This window comes from Clinocottus analis, unplaced genomic scaffold (genome assembly GCF_023055335.1).
Source record: "Clinocottus analis isolate CAN_PGR_092001 unplaced genomic scaffold, fCliAna1.0.p SCAF_10, whole genome shotgun sequence".
Taxonomy (NCBI): domain Eukaryota; kingdom Metazoa; phylum Chordata; class Actinopteri; order Perciformes; family Cottidae; genus Clinocottus; species Clinocottus analis.
The window spans coordinates 17,063,963-17,085,321 of record NW_027175821.1 but is presented as its reverse complement, the minus strand read 5'-3'; the positions used below and the strand labels follow the sequence as shown (position 1 = coordinate 17,085,321).

The 21,359-nt window shown below is 43.7% G+C and overlaps 1 protein-coding gene across 1 annotated transcript; it reads right to left on the bottom strand.

The window, feature by feature from the left end:
- Nucleotides 1–189: 189 nt before the first annotated feature.
- On the bottom strand, nt 190–18,556 carry gpm6aa (glycoprotein M6Aa). Its single transcript, XM_068593474.1, has 7 exons — nt 18,237–18,556; nt 7,326–7,518; nt 6,900–7,056; nt 5,819–5,972; nt 4,958–5,034; nt 4,559–4,624; nt 190–2,255 (listed from the first exon to the last, which is right to left on the bottom strand). Exons 1-7 carry the CDS (start codon nt 18,271–18,273, stop codon nt 2,103–2,105), a joined length of 837 nt encoding a protein of 278 aa, XP_068449575.1. The 5' UTR covers nt 18,274–18,556; the 3' UTR covers nt 190–2,102.
- Between the last annotated feature and the right edge of the window lie 2,803 nt (nt 18,557–21,359).

Genomic DNA, 21,359 nt, shown 5'->3' with positions numbered 1-21,359 from the left:
TGGTGATATACATTCATTTCCTTTCTTCACTTAAAATAGTCAGATATCGCTCAACAATCTAATCATGTTTGCTGACCCACTGAAACTAAGATCTTTTTTATGGCTCAAACGGTAGCTATTACAAATCCTATGATACTTCCAGCGGGACTGTAAAAATGAATAGTAACCCGCTTATCAAAACAAAATGGACACGAGACACAAAAAGTATTTATTAACAAGTACACAAGTGAATTTTATTAATGCAAGCAAATTTGATCATACAGGTCAAATAAGCCACTTCAAGCTGTTGGCACATGAATGTACAAAACATATTCAATTTAAAGCCTGCTACTAAGCATTCGTAGTGAAAGTACAAAAGACTAATACGAGGAGAAAGCTGAAAGCATTTTTTCAGATTAATGTTGGTACAAGTATCAGTTTTAAGACATGGTTGAGAGCTCATCACAAACTAAATAGACACAACTCAAAGACTACAGTCTCTAATATCAGTAGCATAACGCGCTAAGCGTGGGAGGTTTATTACTGCACATATAAACAAAGGGTTGATCCAGCAAGACAGTCAAAAGTGTGAAAATGAAGAAGTGAAATAAAGTAACGTTTGAGTCAATAAGACTATATTAATGCATGTCCATGCCACGAAAAACATCTAAATTCACAGTCTTTTACTAACAGTACAGTCATCCAACTTTCAGTTGAACACCAATGCACTTACATCTAGAGAGAGCACAGAAATGGTCAAATAAGTGCATGAAACTAGCTTTTTAGGAATACTGACAAAAACAACGTTTTGCCAGGCAATGAACCGACAGGCCACCTTTTGGAGTGGTATGGCATCAGGATGTTTAAGCAATACAGTTACTGTCATGAACAAAATTACTGTGACACACACTTTTCTCACATCTGACAATTCACCAAGGAGTGCCATTATACACCAACAACTGTCAGGGTTTCTTTTTCGGTTTGGGACGAATGGATGCAGAGTGGCCTCTTCTTATGCTCACGTGAATTGTCCTTAAATGTCAGTGCTTAACATATAGGTACGCTTTCATATAGCAGTATATATACAGTGCAGAGTTCTGCAAAAACAGGAGTTTTGGATTCATAAAGTTCCACTTTTAAGAAATTAAAAAAGGGGGATTATGAAAGTATGTGTGCTTTCGTGGCTCGTGATTCAAAGACCATGGAGTCATTCACAGTCTAACGATTCATTAAATTGGCAAGATTATCATAAAATACCACATGATTTATCTATAATTGACTCGTCGCATCTTTGATATCCGTCAAAGCAATTGTTTCCCTGTTTGACAGGCTTGGCACATCTAGCAAATATTTGTCTTACCCTAATGATTTTGTATTCATTTCTGTGTCTTGCTATTGTATAACTTCAAATAGAAAAGCGAATTGAGTTGCTTTCACGTGAAAGCCGCTTGAATCCCTGGGAACACTGGGATGCCGAAGGCTTACGGATGCCTCGCGCTCGCGTTGTGAGATTTAAAATATTTTCCAAACGAACCACCCCGTTCACATACAGTACATAGTTTTTGAACATGATATCTCCAGGACACACGACACGAGAAATGTGCTTGAAAACCCTTTTAAGCCCCTGTTGACCCCCTCAGAAATCAGCAAAAATAAATTATGCAGGAGAGCAAAATGACACGTCGCATCAAATAATAAAAAAAAGAAGAAATAATAAAAAAATAAAACAACTATACTAAAAGTAAAAAAAAAAAAGGAAAAAGAAGTGAAATACTACCGCTACTTTTGATTCTACAAACTACACTAAAACTACAATCAGCACTATACAACTTGTATCAAGATCAATAAAACTGCCATATTGATAATCATAACACCATCCATGAGAGAGGTAAAGGGGCTTTTTTTTTTTCATCTGAAATGCTGTTTGTGACTGAGGAGGTTTGTGTGACGTCCCCCTCAGACCACATTGTCATATGACGCACCCGTGACATCAGCGGTGGCGAGGGCCCTAGGCGCCATCCGCCCCCCCTCGGGAGGGGATGGTAGAGAGAGACAGATAGAAAGACAGAAGAGAGAGAGAGGGAGAGAGGCCGGAGTGGCAGGGCCAGGCCTCCCGCTGGTCTTTATGTGTAGGCGTTGAGACGCTCCTTGGAGCGAGTGGAGTGGATGTCATGCAGCTCCTGCTCCTCCTTCGACTTGATGTCCTCGTACTTCTGCATCCGGCAGGCGTCCTTCACGTAGGCCCAGTTGGCAGACAGCACCATCAAGTAGTGGATCTGTGAGATGAGGAAGATTACCAACGCAAAGACAATTAAAACAGAAAATCCCATCAGATCTGAACTCCATGCTTTGTGTTCACATTTCCTATATAATATTAATACATTTGTGTACATATATTATTGCTATGGTGGATTCTTTACTGTTTTTATTACTGTTTTACTGTTTATTTGTTTTTATTTATGTGTTTCTTGTGTGCTACTGTAATCCTGCAATGTCCCCATTGCGGGACTAATGAATAAATATGTTTTCTTCCTGAGTTAGATTTACTTGTGAAACACACTATGTGTTTGATAACTTCTTATTAGAATATCATGTAGATATCATTGTTCATTTCTCAGTGATATTATCTTTTTGTGGATGCAAATTAACAGTTTAGTCTAAATAGTTATATGTAAAATGCAATGAGTAGACACGTAAAGCCTGTTTTTGGTGTGCTGGCCCTTTAAATGGCGGAGGACATTTCTAATGACCAGCAGGTGGCAGCATAATGCTAGACGTTGTCTTGGACTTGCGTTTCCATGGCAGCTCAGAATATAATGAATGTATTGTGCTTTAATGACTGACGTTGTATCGCAGCTTCTCTTTTCACACGCGCTGACAGCTTCATGGCGTCACTGCTCTTTGTTTCTGACCAGCAGAAACACCAATTAGGCCGCCGAGATTCAAACACGTAATTTTTAAGATTTTTTCTCCGTTGATTGTGTTCGTGGCTTTGAAGCTGTTTTGAGGGCGGCTCATTATTGGGATGCATCAGTGTTGGTGATGGTTTTTCGGCGCCACCAGTTAAAAAAAAACTGAATAAAGATACAACAAGAGATTCCTAACACAATTCGCAAACTCATCCCCCCCCTTGGAAAACAAACACTTTTTTTGTTTCTCAGAAAATGGCTCCTCACAAATTACTGAGTGATGTTTGCAACAATCTCGGAGCCTTTCTTCTCCCTGTTTCCATGACAACGGCGTGACATGCCTGGTGCCTCCAAAAGGAAGGAGGGAGGGAGACGAGCCCTGTCTTTCTCACTGCGCCAAAATGCCTTCTCTCCCATCCACAGCCGTTCCCTCACAGGCAAACACATGCAAACAAACCACAACAAAACACGGCTATCCACCCAGCTGCTGCCTTTACCCACAAATAGTCCTATTAAAAAAAGAGAAACAACCAACATCCAAGTAGTTATTAGAGTTTAAAAACAACGCCACAGAAATGTTTTCTTTGGCTTTAGATAGATAGATAGATAGATAGATAGATAGATAGATAGATAGATAGATAGATAGATAGATAGATAGATAGATGGATGGATGGATGGATGGATGGATGGATGGATGGATGGATGGATGGATGGATGGATAGATAGATGGATGGATGGATGGATGGATGGATGGATGGATGGATGGACGGACGGACGGACGGACGGACGGACGGACGGACGGACGGACGGACGGATAGATAGATAGATAGATAGATAGATAGATAGATAGATAGATTTGTGAAGACTTTTGAAGACATGAAAATATTAGGTATGAAAAAGAATCAATAAACACAACTTAACAGTACAGCATATTAAATTCAACCAATAGAAAACCCTCCTATTTTTTTGTGTATCTCTGCGACCACGAGGGCTATTTGAATCATTTTGGTTATAATAAAAGGGACACATGTTAGAATTTGTTCAGATGTGTAAATATCAGTCTATATGTTCCTGGTTAAGAGTAAATGAAGATGACATATAGAAAAAAAGGAAAAGGTTTGAGCTCCGCCTAGAAAATAATCACTTTCCGGATGATTATTTATTTGAAATGATGCAGCTGTACGGTTTAACTTTAACCCAGATCATAACACAATATGTGAACATTCTCTCTGCAAAGGTTGACTTTGATGAAGTGAAGCAGAACAAAGTTACAGAGAGTTTAGTAGAGAGAACATTCAGGCGAGGACTCCAACATTTCCATTGGGTCACGCAGTTTTTTTCATGTGGATTATATATTTCACTTATATATTACTTATGGTGTTTAATACATACAAATACAGCATTTTTGGGCTTTTTTTATATATAAAAAAAGCTACAATTACAGTTTTACAGATCGCTCAGTCTGCCCCACCCCTCAGATTGGATTTCAGGAAATAAAACAATAAAGAAAGTGCAAACATGCAAAGTATGCAGTGTATATGTAATATGCATGAGCATACACAGTGTGGTTGATTTAAAAACAATAACCGTCGTTATGTTTTGTGTTACACTGTGATTCTTTTGACCCTCGAGAGAGAGAGAGAGAGGTGCGAGTTAGATTTACGCCTCACCATGGCAATGACAGCAGCTCCTGCTCCAGCGAGGGCGCAGATGAACAGGTGGAACGTCATGTCCAGCTGCAGCGAAAACAAATCACCGCACACATTAGTCTTCAAGCGGCAGGGGACGTCTCTGCCAATGAAAGTGCTGCTTGAAAACGCACTCGTAAAGCACGCGGTTCATTCTGTTTTACGTCCGCAAACCCCACACGTGACAGTGAACAACTTTATCACTTAACATTTGTGAATTTTGTGAGGTTGAATGTTGTGGGCTGTGAAGCCAGAATCACGCTATATGACATTTTACATCCCCGTAACGTTGTATTGATGAAGTAGTTGTTGTGTAAATGTAATTAAACAACGGTTTAAATGAACAATACCGTATTTGGTAACATTGTGCGATGTCCTTACCTCATTGGATTCACACATCTTGTAGAACTTCTCTGATCCAGCACACACTGTTTTGGCCTCAGCAATAGGCACAATGCCTGCAATGAATGAACAACACTCGTATGTGAACTAATGTTCGACAAAATGTCCACAGAGCCCAGAACCATAAAGTGCGAAAAGCAGCAAAAGGGTTCACGTGCCATAAAACCATTATAATAGAGAGTTAAATGCACATTATGTCGCACAAAGGCAAAACATAGACTTCTATTATGATGGTGGCAGCTGAAATGGTTGTTGACACACAGGCGGCATTAATGGCCGCCGGTGGCTAATGGTCTGAAAGATGTGGCACTAATTAAAAGTAATGAGCCAGCCATATAAGCTACTGATATAATGGAGCGTTATCCCAGCTTTACATAATGCTATTGAGGATCATTAAAGTTTTCAGGACAGTAATTTGAGGAGCAGCAGTGGATCCGTGGATACTTTACATATAAAAACGATGGATCACCTTAAAATTAGGTCACTTAGAGTATTTACTCTGAAAAGTGGCGTGTTTAATGAGTTTGCTAATATGCAAAATAATGCAGTAAAACCAATAAAGTGTGTAATTTATCATAGCTTATTAGACTCCTGCGCAGAAGGAGATGAGTTCTGATACCAGCCGAAATATATTGGGACTCACCGTCTGCCTATCCTCAACCTTAATAACTGCATTATGCATCAATAATTGCATTTTTACAGAAGCAGACTGCTTGTTTAGACCTTACAGTCTGCTAGACGAAGCAGATAATAGCAGCAATTTCCACAGTACAACAGATGAGATCGAGATCGGAACAGTCGGGCGGGTTGAAGAGATGGAGACAGAATATCCATCCTTACCATACTGGCGTGGGTCCAGGCAGAGTGTGGCCCCCTCCAGCACGGTAGCATTTTGGCAAATATTCCAGATGTTGAAATAAATGAAGACTGGGAGGGAGGTGAAAGCAGTCACTCCGAGCCAAGCCAGCATGAAGATGTATGTCAGCATGATGAACTGCAGTGGCGACAGAGGAACACGGATCACATTTAGGCACTGTGTGGATTAACAGTTTGAATGTCATACGTGTGAGACTGAGAGGTTTACTATATCTGTGTATTACAGGTTTTGGCCCATTATGGAAGGCCATTGGGCCTTGAGGGATATGAATTGTCTGGTGTGGGACTGTGACTCTTTAAACACGGCGCCCCAAAGCCACCCCTTGCTCCTGTCTGCACAGCCAGTCGTATTTTAGATTTGTATATTTCCACGCGGCACAAGATTAGCACAAACACACTTAATGACCCCAATGACCGCACACACCACAGCGTGGCTCATTTCCTTTGCCTCCCTGTGGAACTTCAGATTTGCTAAGCAATCATTATCCCAGAGATAATCTCGTTAGCATTGCTGCAGGCTCTCTGATATGCGCCGTGCGAGAGCGCTCCTAATTTTGTGCTCTTATGGCAGTGTAATTAAAATATTTTTGATAGATGTTTTCAACGTGATTTAAGAGCACTTAAATCATCAGGAATTTCCTTTTTTTTTATGACGACGCTTGCAAATCAATCCATCATGTTGAGCACAGAAACATTACGGTCTGTCTTGCTGCCTGATATGTCATTCTTAGTCACTTTCCACATGTTCTACATATGATGTGGACTTGTAATACAATATAGTAATCATTATCCACAGTGTGAGGCTGAAGTGGTTTGTTAGAAAACAATACAAACAGAGCTGGACACCTAAGAGGGGAACTCCCTGAGCGCTCACCAGACATGTTACACTGTTTGACTACCAGGTGATTCCCTGAAGTGTGCAGCAGAAATGGAAGTGCATACACAGCTGTAGCTATCGTTGTGACAGCACGAACAGATGCTGTAACACAAGCAGCCCCTCGGCTAAACTGCAGCGTTGACGTGGCACACAAACGGCCGCTCGTACCCAAGCGCTGACGCAGCGTCCGCAGGTGGTGATCTTGAAGTCTCCGTACAGGTCTTTGATGGCGCCGCTGGTGAAGAAGCCCTCCACCATCAGCAGGATGCCGTAGACGAAGAAGGCCGAGGCGATGCCGTAGATCACGTACTTGATGATGTCAATCCTGGGGAGTGGATAGAGAACCGCTGAAAACACCCACAACAACACTGTTGCACTTTGTTCCGCCCGCCGGACGGGGAGAGTCAACTTTGGGCCGGGTAACGTTCTCCTCTCCTTCAGCTCTCGTGATGCGGATGTTACAAAGCGCCAATCTAGATTTTGGTGTCGCGTTTGTTCCCCTTTCTGGGCTGGCAAATTGCCAATTCCCCCCGGCGTCCATGAGGTGAACAACCGAGTGACCCCGACGCCTGACGCGCTCCTTTCCTTACTCACATGGTGAAGACGTCCAGGGCGTCCACGGGGCTCCGCACCACCTCGAAGTAGTTCTGGAGGATGGTGACGGTGCCGGACAGGGCCTCATGTCCGCAGCCGCAGAACAGAGCCACGCCCGCGTACAGCAAGATGGTGGCTATGAGAGAGGGGTACGGGATCCCGCCCAGGCATTTGATGCAGCACTCGAGGCATCCTGAGGAACACACAAAGGGATACACAGCGTGTTGTCAACAAAGACAGAAAAAGGACGGGTGAACTTCTCAATCAGAGTCCAGGATGAAGTGGACACTCTCGTGTGGTGCTCGGGGACACAGAGTAAGACGGGAGCGCACTATATTTTTTATGAATTTTAAATAATTCAACAAAACTTTGCCATTGAGCGAATACACTGTATTTCCATTTCCTTTTTTCCAGAATCTCAAACATTGAAACCACAGTTGGGGGGGGAACAACATGCATGCACAAAATGTGACAACTTGACAGCTGGACCCCCGACTAGCCACAAAAATAAGACATCTGATGACCGATGCTTAACATTTTCCTTGTATTTTTAGTTTGTGTCAGTTGTGCAGCGCCATAGAGGCGGCTGACATTTTACTGGGCACAAAAAAGAAAAAACTCAGCCTGAGTTTTACATCGTGATCCTGACCTTTAACCCCATTCTTCTTTGCTTCCTGTCCCCGGGGGCCCTTAAGGTGACTAATCGCTGCTCGGCCCCAACTTCAATCTCCTGTCGCACAGATTGCTCGCAGAGAAGCTGAGTCTGTAAATACTTGCGCATGCGAGTGTGTCTGTATGAATTGCTTAGATTTATGAGGCTCCCCTCTGTGCTTGTGTATACGCCTGTGTGTGTGAGAGTGTGTGTGTGTGTGTGTGTGTGTGTGTGTGTGTTTTGGGGTTCTGTATCCGCCATTTCTCAGAGTAACAATAAGAGAAGTGGATTGTATTTCCTTTTGGAAGCACAGAACAAAAACCAGACTTAATCAGGCTTGTTCATATGCAGTTCAATGCAGTATATTAACCACAAAGAGCCGTTTTTTTACGAAGCCCAGCCCGTTATAAATCACTTCATGTCTCTTCGTTTAACGCTGCGTTACTATAAAAGACTTAGTTTGAAGTCCGAATCAATACGCCTATGCGAAATGCACAAATGTAATTCCATCTCCGCAAACAACGCACAATTCCTCTTGATCGGCTAAGCCGCTCTCACGGCCCGTGATGTCATTCATCTGCATTCTCTTGCTTGCTCTCGTTCAGAAAAAGAGACTCAGAGACGCCGCAGTCAGTTTTTTTTTTTTTTTTCATCGTCAGCTGAAGAGATGACAAAACAGTTCAGGATCCCTAATCAGGGGTGTTTTCAGCACCGGCTCTTTCATGCTTATCTCTCGCCGTCTTCACCCGCGTTGAAAAGTGAGTTTGGATTAGAGTCAGAAGCACAGAGTTGAGGAAGAAAAAGAGGAGGAGGAGGAGGAGGAGGGATATTTGCTCAGGTTCCTGAGTGGAATACCAAGTAGCTGGTCCGCCTGCTGGGCTGCACCGAGCGCTCAGACGCTTGGTGCAGCTCAGACCCTCGCCCAGGCTTTCCCAGACTATCTGCATCCTCGCTGATGTAATCCCTGCTAGACTGTGGAATGTCTATTCTGCCTCCCTACTCTATTTTTAACCTCTTTTTGTCCAGGAAAGGTTCGCTGAGAATACATGCGGTATTTCCCAATAACCTCCGCAGCTCCTCACACTTCTATTACCAATACCTGATGGACATGCATCTGTTCACCGTTGATAGTCTCTGTGTTCAGTTCTGCACAGTTGTGACAAGTGGATGATTTAAACAGGAGGTTCACGTCTGGATTTTGTGTAGGTTTTCTTGTATAGGTACAGGCTATTGTTGCTGTGCCTTGGTATTTCTTTATCGCACCCACTTCCCTTAAGCCCTCGGGAATGGGGAAAGAGACATCAAATTCAGGAAACATTTCACCTTTTAGACTATCAGGTACTGACGGGGCCATCTGACATCCTCTCCCGGGTGCTTTCACACCAATTCACACTTCAATTCATGTCACTCTGTCAACCTGCGGTGGGTTTAAACGTGCGGGACTCCCTGTCTGCCAGCAACCCTGGTGCCGCCTCTCAAATCAGGCAATTTAAGTCCAGTTATGAACGAGCAAGCACTGTGGATGTGTTGCTCTGGATAAAAGATTGATGCTTGTAAATTGTTTGCAAGCGTTACCATTCAGCAGTGGTTGAGGAGTGTGTGTTGTCGTCTTCATTGAAAAGGCAATATCTGTCTCTCACTTATATTCTAGATTGAAAAACGTACTGTCATCATTACGCCTGCACTATGTAAATACATCAGATTGACTCTATTCTGCCAGTTGTAAATAAGCAGTAGGCGATTCATTCATTTGGATTGTTCACCATCGACCCCCGAGGGAAAAGAAGTTGCGATAACAAATCCGTCTGCTGCTTTGAGCTGGACGCGACCGGCTCCGGCGGCCTCGTCTCAGCCGGAAGGAGGCTGCTGGTATTGCAGAGCCCTTAGACTCGATGATTCTTACATCAATGAGTCAGGTAGATACACAACTCAACAAGCTCTCTGCCCACTCTGGCACTGACTCTGCTACTAGGAGATGAGGAGATGGGAACAAGAGGGATGCTGCATTTTGCTGTTTTTAACAAGGAGGATAGCATCAACCTGAGTGGTCAGACTGTCCAGTCACCTGTCTGTTCGTATACAAACATGTGACTAAATCGGACGATTAAATCGATTGTTTATGAAGCACCCTGATGGAGCACATTCAACTTCATGAATCTCAAAATAGGCTTTTTGTTTGTTTGCTGGATAGTGGGAGTGGGAGTGGGAGTGGGAGCAGTTACTGCAACATCGCATTGGTGAGCAAACTGTTTCTCTTTGAGTCGTTCCTTTCACCCGTTGAGAGATGCTGCATGGGTGAGTGTTGGGGCTGCAGACGCTCTGAGGCTGTCCTCGTCTCCCTTCATGTAGCGTCTACATGAAGGGAGACGAGCGGTCATATAAATGATTTATGTCATGGCCTCAATCAAGGTTTATTACCTCTGCATTATTTACATTTCTGCACACAGATTAGAGCTGGCATTTGGCCGTTTCTTCATCTCAAGCATATTTTACTCCTCCCCTCCCCTCCCCATCATGTACAACAGCGCCAATCAAATCAACAGTCAGGTGTCATTACTGCTCATAACAGACCTGGCTGGTTTGCGTTACAGGACTTTTTACCAGCTGCAACAAAGTACGTTGACTGAGTGGAAGGGGATGTATCCATGGAAACAGTTGAAGATGAAGTTACAGGGTAAGACGGGAGCATTAGTCAGTGGATGGAAAAAGAGCGACGTTTTATGGATTGCCTACTTTTAATTGTGTGGGGTTGGGAGAGGGAGGCTTATTAGTAAAAGCCAAATAAAAACGGACAGACACAAACTACGAGTGAAATGATGAGCATGACGTCACGGTTCTTCAGATGCAGCGAGTCGGCCACGGCTGCACGTTTGTCTTCTGGTCTCGCGTCCCAGCGGGTTTCACCTCATCAGACAACACCTCCTCGCATACCAGCACATCCTCTCATTTCCTCTCTGCAACTCCTCATTGATCTCGACTGACTGCAGATCAGGCCGGTGTGAAGCGGCGAGTGGCGGTGCGCCGGTGACTGGGAGAGCTGCTGGATGCTTGATCCATAATTTAGAAGCGGCACAGTGCAGCAGAGCACAAGCCTCTCGCATTCATTATTCATGCTTTATGCTTAGCCCAACATTACCTGCGATGAAAATAACAGATCTCCCCCCCTTGCTTGATAAGGACGAGCAACTATTTGCACTGATCCTGCTCACGGATGTAATACTGTTTGTTTTTTGGAGCACAGAGTCCAGTTTGGCCTAATTGACTTTGGCTGTTTAAAGGAACCAGTGGAGGCAATGAGGAAGACTCTGAGACTCTTAGTATTGGTCTAGCAGGAGCCAATAAGGAGAAATTTCTGGATAATTGCTCACTAAAATTGCTTTATTTTGTATATTATTACAGTCTGGAGGCTATCCCCAAAGCATTGAAGGTTCAGGATTTTAAATTATTTCCAAGTAACACTCAGATTCGAGTGCCTTTAGTTCTGTACTTGATTCTAAGTGGGTCGGAACAACGAAGGATATTTTCCCTGCTGAGTGGTAATCAAATGAATAACACTTGCCAAAATTGAAAATCTGGCAACATGAGGATTAGTCTAATGAATTTTGAACAAAGAGACAGGATTTCAAGAGACGTTTGGGTTTTAGATAATTTATCCCCCCTCACCACCCCCAACAAAAAGCCTCTGTTTTAAAAAAAAAAAAAAGAGAAGGAAAGATGAAGCCTACATGACCCCAAACACAGAGGTCCAATCAACAGACGGCATCTCCCTAATACAAAGAGAAAGGATGACCCCCTCCCGATGCCCCTCCCACCTCCTACTTCTCCTCCATCTGTCAGTGTCATCTCCAACAGGCAAAAGGGACACACAAACACACACACACACACACACACACACACACACACACACACACACACACACTGTCAGACACTCTCACTGAGCCAGTCAACACACGAGGGATGAGGTTATCCTTAAATTGATGACGTCCGTCAAAGAAAACAGGACTTTAACATCCGGGAGACAGTTGGGGTTAAATAACAAAGGATGTGCTGCCCTCTAATCAGTCACATGGTGTTTGTTCATATTGATCCTTATCATACTTTTCAAGTTCATCGGTTGCTTTGTGTTTAGATTCGTATTCTACTTTTTGTCTGTCTGTGTTGAGCATATGTTTAGGCGTATTTAAAAGTGTTAGGAGCCACTAAAGCTTTAGATTTACCTTTAGTGGTTCCAATATTACATTTTATTTTACTTACTGACCCTTCCAACATGCTGAAAGCATCATTTATCTTCAAAAAGTCTTGATTCTGTTTATCCTGTCTTTTCTCCTGTGTTGCTGATGACCAAGTATTTAATGTTATGAAGTGTGCTGTATCAGTGAATAACCTTCTGAACTTAAAACTGTGACACAAAAGTCAAAATTGTACTTTTTGTGTTTGTAATGAAACTGTTTTCCCAATAATATTTGGATGAATCTATATAATATAATTACCTTTTAAAGATGAAATTTGACCCGTAATGTCTCTTTCCTTGAATTAAATGGACATATTTAAAGACAGGCTTTACTCTGTATGCAGTTATAGCCACAAATAAATTGAATAAGGAAACTACCTAAATGAAATAAAAGAGGGTGACCGAAAAGAAAACTATGATCTAATTCTTATGTTTGCTCTAACGTTGCCTTCACATACACTGCAAGACATCTAATCAGACTCCATTTTTGCGCATTCAGCTAGCAGTTATTAGTTCCTCGTTACCAGAGAAATTTTGTATGGGGGTGGGGTGGCAGTGAGCCCGGTCCTAGAGAGAGAGAGAGAGAGAGAGAGAGAGAGAGAGAGAGAGAGAGAGAGAGAGAGAGAGAGAGAGAGAGAGAGAGAGGGGGTAAGAGAGATATCTCAGTGGGGGGATGGTGTGTCTGTGTCAGTCTGAGAGTAATGGGTGAATACATGTCTCGTTGCTTCCCTATATTCAATGCGCAGCCCCCCTTCCCCTGAAGCGAGCAGGTTTTTTTTCTCCTCTCCCGCACGCCCCCCCATCTCCTCTGCGCATGTTTAATCAACCAGTATGGTTGCCATGTCAACCGCAGCGCAAAATCTGAGAATAGACCGGGTACTTCAGAGCCATGACCCACTTACTGTATGTCAACAAATTCAGTGGGACAATGGTGACTGAGACACATTACACAGATATAACCCCTCTGGGCAAGAAAGGGACGTTGCAGGCCAGGTCCGAAAGCTCAGCCACTCATTCCCTCTCTTTCTTCTTCACGGAGGGATGGAGGAGTCTGAACACGGCTGCGTGACTGCCGAGCAGGGGACGGGTCTTTTGTTCACTCCAGGAAACTGCCGAGCAAATGTCAAAAAAGCTCAGGAGGAGACACGAGGGTTGTTCTGTTACTTTCCACTCGTGCGGTTGAGGCGTGCGTTGGGGTGAAATCAGCTTCAACGTCTTGTTCATGGGCAGCGAGCACCGAGGGGTGAAGGGACTTTAGCCACAGACCCCTGAACAATAGCCCTGTCTTCAGTAGAGGATTGAATGTAACACCAAGCTGTACATTTCATTTTGCATTTATTGATTCCAAATACTTTGAATAACCCACATTTAAAATGTCTTACTTTAACAACATGTGTTGTTTCTTTGTATCTTTGAAACCAGGAAGGAAGTACAAATATATGTTGTGGTCAAAGTATTACAAATAGGACAATGTAAAGTCACTCTCCTGGTGAATGGCTGCATCATCATATTCTACTATATATATATATATATATATATATATATATATATATATATATATATATATATATATATATATATATATATATATATATATATATATATATATATATATATATATATATATATATATCACTTTGTAAGATGCCATCATAGCGAGGATCAGGTAAGACTCTTGGGGAATGCTGTTTAATTGCATCATTATGTTTCTGAACACCTGTTATCCGCTATCTAAAAATCAACACGAGGGAGTTATTCCTGTGAGAACAATGAGAAAACCCTCAGAAGTTCTCCACTAATAGCGCCGACGAAATTTCATAGGAACAATTGGTGGAACTCCCTCGACTTCTTCTGGGTCGGCGCAGGTTAGGATTCAGAACAATGAGTCAGAATGGGAGGGAGAGCCGGGCCCAGGGGAAGGGTTATGCACTGTAGCATGAGCGCTGAGCACTGATACCGCTCTGTGAGTTGAAGCTATTACGTCAGAGTGGTATAGCCTTGGAAAAAAAAAAAAAAAAGCATCCAGGCCATCACGGGACACAGACTCCTGAGTGAAGTCTACGCCAATTTAATTCTTCAGGGTTGGAAGCTCTTTGAAGCAAGATGACCAACCACACTAAATGCCCCAGAAAAAAAAAAAACGTCCTCTTGGAAATGCTACTTCCAAATGCTCGGATGTATTCGTGGATGTTGTACAAATTGACGGTATCTTTATAATAGATCCAATAGTTTTTAAACATTTTAAATGAGGAATCAATTGCGATCCTGTGTATATCGACAATCCATCAGTCTCACCCGGGCATCTGCATTCGAAGCAGCCTCTTTTGAATTCACCGTGCCGTTAACCTCAATGCAAGTTTGTCATTTGTCACGGCGGCTTTTCTTTATATAAGCGAATAAAACCAGGTGAACCGTGAACAAATGCAGCAGCACTTGGGCATTGTGTCTGCTGCGCTCAGGCCGGGACAAACTCTGCAGATCGACCGAAATATCAATGGGATTGTCGCCATGTATCGACGTGCCGTTAGCGGCCCGATCAAACTGATCAAACAGAAGGACGAGCGGTGCCGTGCGGAGCAGCTTCTTGGCTCAGGAAGCGCTAACAGGTGTGCCTCTTTCGCAGTTTTTCCATTCAGGCGACGATTAAACAACACCGGTGGGAAGCGATCGCCGGAAGGCTCTTTGGTTTATTTCTTGGAAAGTATATCGGATCCATCTTGCGCCGATTTGCAGAACTTCTCTGCAAAACTCAGATGATTTCAGCTGCTTTTTGCTACCGTAGGGCGGCGGTTTGGGCCCCTGCGGTACGCGCTGCGCGCCGCTACGTTTGGCTAGCAGCTGAAGGGAGCAGCGAGCAGCGCCCACCTGGTGCATCTGACTCATAATCTGAGATTTGCAGGAAGACAGAAGGGCATCGGCGTGCTGCGAGTGCACTCGTTGACACCTCCACCTTTTCTGCGGAGGAAGTGTTTGCGGGTTCATTCGGTTGACATCATGAGTTGCATTTTTCACCAGCAAACTTTTAGCAGTGGCGTACATTTCCGATTGTGAATATGTTTACACCGCTGTCAATAAAAAACACTGTGAGCGTCCACACGGAGCAGCCCTCGTGAAGGTAGACGATGTTGCGTGACGTTCATGAGCTGTTAAAGTTGTCGTGGCGGAACAGAAACATTATCGTAGCGCTTGTGTTTTAGCAGAACTTCTGCTGAGCTATGATCGCTTCAATGCCTTGAGTGTTTCTGCCCAATCTCTGACTTGATCTTTGTGTTGATGGACTGAAGCTCGCTTCAGGCCAGCATCACAGTCACTTCTTCATGCTAACTCTCACCATGCCTGTTTAATTCATTTTTTTTCTCCATTTATTCATCAGCCTGTTTATTTTCATGTGGTTTCTGGTTGCGGCTTCCACCTCTCCTGAAAAGGAGCAATGACTCCTACAAAGCCTTACAGATATTAACAGAACGAAAGGCCTGACATCAAAGTGACGCGGAACGAAGCCTGACGGGGTGGTGTTATTGTTCACCATGCTTCATCAGAGCAATCATCTCAATCATCTGGTGTCTTCCGGTAACCAGTAAAAGGAGCTGACAGTCCCACATGGTTAGCTGACCAGTGAGCCCTGCCACCTTGTCTGAACATATCTATCTGACATTGTTTCATGCTTTATCAACCAATACATCTCCTGAAATGTCCTCATGATCCCATTCTAGCCTGGCAATAAACGGGGACCTGGCTTTAAATCTACTTATAGCACTTGTTTTTTACCCACAGGGAAAAACATACACAACCTTCTAACCCAGTTAAATCTTATGAGATTGATTTAAAAACCCATTTGGAAAAACCACTTGTCCCAAAGCAGTGTTTGCGTGTTATATTCTTGTATAAGTGGATTTAATAGTGTAACATTTTAAGGAACTGCTGAAATGGACGATGCATGTGTGCAGCTACTCTGTTAGGACCTTAGCTTTTAACTGGACTCGATCAAACTTTGAATTGTTTCGTCTTGTACTCCCCAGATGTTTCTTCATGCATATTATATCATTCATATCATATACATACACTTCAGTCAGAGCCCGTTCAGCTCTGACGGCTTGCATCGCTTGTTCACATGTTGCGGTTCCATCAAAGAATGAAGAAAGGAAAAGTTTGAAGCAACTCATGTCAGGTAAGTTGTGTCTATATCGTCCTTGTGTTTGTGGGGACTTGCGGGCAGTGATTCATGCAGACATGTCGCCCAGGTGACCGCACGCATTCGCCAGGCAGCTGGAACAGATTGAATGTCAGCGTCTGAGCTAACAGGTTGGTCCTTCACTTTGTATCAAACTCTCGTCGGATGGTGGCAATGTTTACAGCAGCATCACACAGCAAACAACAACCAATGTGGACATTTATCCTTTTTCCTTTAACCTGCATTTGATCCTGAACATCTTTTCCCTGCTTGAGTTTGAAGAAAAAAAATGATTCTCTCAAACCATCAAAGTTCATCAAGCTACAGAAAAACAATTACGTCATCTGCAAAAAAAGAATAAATAAATAAAAGAAATGACGCTCCTCTTTTAGGTCTTTGAAACAAGATATATATTTAGACCAAACGGTTCGTCTGGGAGCCAAATCGAGATGTTTTAGTATATGAGCCTCTCTCTCTTTGTAAACCTGAGCATGACCCAAATGAGTGGATGTGGCACACAGAAATGCATGCGCAGCTTGCATGGCTGCATCTTTCAGTTGGGTGAGCATTTCAGTTAGTGGCCAAGGCCGACAGTTTTTGCTTTCTGAATAGCAAAAAGCCTGAGTACACACCTAGTAATGGCGACCAAGAAGCGCTGGACCAAAATCATCATTGGCGCGCGATACGCCAAACATTGCAAATCGACCATGTCGGCCCCTTTTTTAATCAAAGGGGAACCAAACAGAATCAAACAGATTTCAACAACGTATAATCAATCGTTATTCTCTCCCTATTGTGGAAGATCGCTGTGTCTGTCACTCAGTTTCTGTCAGTCTGCCTCTGTACCTCTGTCTGTCTCTCTTCCTCCCACACTCTCAGACACAGTGAACTATTCCTGTGGTACTGAAATGTCATCAGCAGGAGTGGGTGAAGAGAGAATAGATAATGACTACACTTGGCCACTGCCATGGCAACCGTTTCAGCTCGTGTGTGTGTGTGTGTGTGTGCCTGCGAGGAGCGCTGGGTTGCAGGGAGGAGAGGCGGGAGGGGAGAGGAAAACACAAACCAAGCCATGCCTGTCTCTCAAAGTAGATGTGAGAGGGAGTGAGACGAGGGAGTCAGAGACAAAGGTGTGTTCTTGAACGCGCGGCTACAGCATCCTGTCCGACTCCTCTCACACTCAAATGAAAGGGAACATCTTTGTTCTAGTTGCTGCCCACGGGTAAACAGATATACAATATACTCCCACTCTCTTGCTTTTGTGGCTCCCAACTGGACACTAAATCATTCATGCAGAGAAAAAGTGGTGGGGGAGTTTAAAGTAAAAATAGCTATTCCACTCTGCACAAAGCAAACACTGCATCTCTTATAGTCACAAAAAAGAAGAAGAAACACCCCTCTGCTCCTGCATGAAAACCCTCACTGAATGCTGCAACACACTGCTGAAAGATACAACGTCTGGGTATTTGGACACAAAGGGCAGAGCCTGAAAGCTGATGGATTAAGGAGTGTAGAAGCTCGGGTTGCTTCTTCGCTGTTTGGTGTTTCCCTCTCAGCCGCGATGACAAGCATGAAAGCCTTATCAAGGCAAACAAAGACAGTCCACCCCTTCGCTGGAGCGGTTCACACCCCTCCGACTACCCAAACAGCACATATAGACGTGCACTCTTCAGTGGAGTGCTGACACTCAATGGACAAAGGAATTACCACAAACAGCTGCTCTCCTATTCATAAAGGGAAGGGCTAACATTTATGCAATTGTCTCTGCAGAGGCACTGCTGGCACACTGACGAAACACCCATGTCAGATTTACTGAAGGAAATCTCCCCAAAAACATGTGAAGAAATACTTTCTCACCTTTCTGGGTCTGTCCCTCATCCAGGTCTTCTTCCATGGTGCTGATTCTAGACTAGAGATATCAGAGAAAACGCCTGTTTGGCCAGATACACCTTATTTTTAGTTTTTGAGAAGTAGTCCACGAAGCACTTCCGCTTTCTTTCTCCCTGCCTCACTTCTCCACCGTCTCTGGATGTCCCTACTGAACACCGAGATGGGCTGTCAGTTGTGGTTTCTGTCAAGCGTCCGAGCGATGCGAGGGATCACTGAGTCTTTGTGGTGCTGTCCATTGCGAGCTGCCGTGGCAAGTGCTGAAAACCTCCTTGGTCCCTGGTGGTGGAGGAGGAGGAGGAGGAGGAGGAGGAGGAGGAGGAGGAGGGGGGCTGAATGGAGCAGAGGGTGGTCTCTATGGCAGGCAGGAAAGCGCATGTGCGATGGGAGAGGGAGGGGAGTGTGAAGCTAAAGAGGCAGGTGTGTGAAAAATGTCAAATTCAAACACTGACCGCACCATGAGGATAAAGGCAGCGGTGATTCGACACCTTCTGGCCGGGTCTTGTTTGGACAGGTGTGTTCGCGAGCGCGGGTCACCACTAATTGCCCGGCCCACCCGAAACCCCCCTGGTTCTCACACAGAATGGTCACGGCCGTGACTCCACTGCATTAACTCAACTTCTCCTAAAATAAGGGAGGGGGTTTGATTTTTAAAATGGGATTCTCCTAATCGTATTAGTCACACGGATTCAATTATGCGATCACCAAGGATGTGTAATGGATTCCTATCATACAATATGTGTAGACAGACACTCCATAATGAACGCCGTTGTTCATTTTTTGGGTGATTTTAACGTGGATTTTAAAGTGGATTATGTGGTCTGCTCCGGGTTGAGGTTTTACAGCTCATGGTCTGATGCAACTCTTCGGATGGCCAATGAATTGCTTCTTTTCCTAAGTCATACTTTAATTCAATATAAAACTAATAACTCAAGATTTGATACTTCATTGGTCAATAGGAATTTGGTTTAGTGAGCTCACACAAGGTGGCCGATACCTTTTACTGAGAAAGACCAAAGCCTAAACCAAACAACATAACACATATATATTGACGAATTGAGGGGAACAGGAGGCCCAGAGGAACAATTGAAAGATCATTGAGGAACATTAGGCTGCTGTGAGATGAAATGTGCCGTATAAATAGAAGCTGACTTGACGTGCGGACAGATGGGTGTATGGATGGATGATCACACAGGTGGATTAGATGAAACTTTAATGATCCCTGTGGGGAAATTGAGCGTCTGCCGCAGCAGAGAACTGGACAGCAGTCAGAAAGGAGGCCAGTAAAGACTTCTGAAAATTATATAAGTAAAAACATTGCTTATTAAATAGTTTGTAATACAGAGATAGACTGGTGCACGCAAAGACACATTTTCAACAGGTGACTTACTTTTCGAGTTATGGTCTGACTTACCAGACCCTAATTGTCAAATCACGTAAAGGATGGTGGCAATTTATGGCGTACCTGGTGCAGGAACATATTGAAAGTGATCTTTCCTCATCCACGGCGTCTTCCGGTGTGTCCTCGCTGATTAAAGGAACTCTGAAGAGCTCGGTTAAAGCATCATCTTGATTATTTGTTTATGGTAATTATGTTAATCCTTCAAACTTAATGTAATGATTTATTGATGTTGAGACCTATCGCTTTATAAATATTTGATTACTTAATGCAACACATTAAGTTAATAATTAAATTAACCTCCCGTAGTAACATATTGTCCAACCGGATGGTCGAACCCCCTGAGACCTCTAAGTACCTTAATTTTTTTATTTTGATTTAGTAACATTTTTATTAGACCTGCTGACAGCACGGCTTGAGTGATGACATTGTCTGTTCGTTGGCCGGCCGGTGTTCGGTACCTTATATCTTACGTGGTCAGGTCCTGTGGTTGCTAGTTTTAAATACAAGTAAAAAAGGTAAAACACAGTTTTAAAAGGTGCTAAATATCAGATTGGGAGAATATCTATCACCTCCGAACGACTGTCAACATGGCGGCCGCTGAGCTAGCGGATCGCTAGCTAACGATGCTAACAGTGCAAACAGAAAGAAGCATGCTAACGAAGGAAAAGCTGTTTACCTCAGCGATGTTACGCTCCCGTGCACAAAAAGCATGTACAGCCAGACTCAATCTGTAAACAGATAATGGAGAATCCCAGATTATAACACACACAGAGGAAGAGTGACTTTAATAACTTCTTGACGTGGCAATCCTTTAACAGTGTTAATTATTTGATCATGCGTAACCGCACTTTTTTTTTCCACAAAGGCGCTGCACTTTAAATCTCTCCAGATGGCGTAGTTTAGACTCGGGCGTCTTACGGCTCTCCCAGTCCAGCCTGCGTTAGCTCAATCAAAAATGAAAAATACATAAATGATGCACGCCATAAATGCATTACAACGACACTGATTTTACTTTGAAGGCGATTTACGCACGTGCGCTCTTCCGTAGATACACCGACAGGCAGTGTTGACGACTTGCCGAATTGAGCCTGACGTCCAAGCACCTGTTGTCATGTCGCCTATGTTCTCAACGAGCAGCGGTGCTGCCGCGAGCCGCTCCGTCTCCTAAAGCGCTCACAGGCGGTCAGTCTCCGCAGCAGCCTCTGCGTCCAGATTTGAAAGTTATCGCGCATGCACAAAGCTGCTGACCCCGCGGCCTGATCCACTATAGCAGAGCACTTTAAGGCAGTGTCACTCCTGGATCGCTATTCTTCTCTCAAAGAGGAGAACTTTCCTCACATCACTAGATGTTCACTGGGCCTGTTCAAGACAACACAGACTGGACTTTTCTCACTTGGGACGAAAAACTGAGCTGAACTGGAAAACATGAAAAGCCCTTATTGCTTTTGTTTAAAGTGAATCATTTGCTGGTCTTTAACATACATCTTTAAGGTAAGCAACAAACTGAACATGGACAAAAGAAGGAGTGGCTTGTCCCTAACAGGGACCCTTACTTGTTCTCTGATAAAATACAAATGTTTCTACTGGTACCTGTTCAGAAAAAAAAAGAATATACATAATTTTGGTGGCTCAAGGTGGATGGCCCTTTATTGGCCACGGGGGTCAATAAATAATAATGTTGCAGACATTAT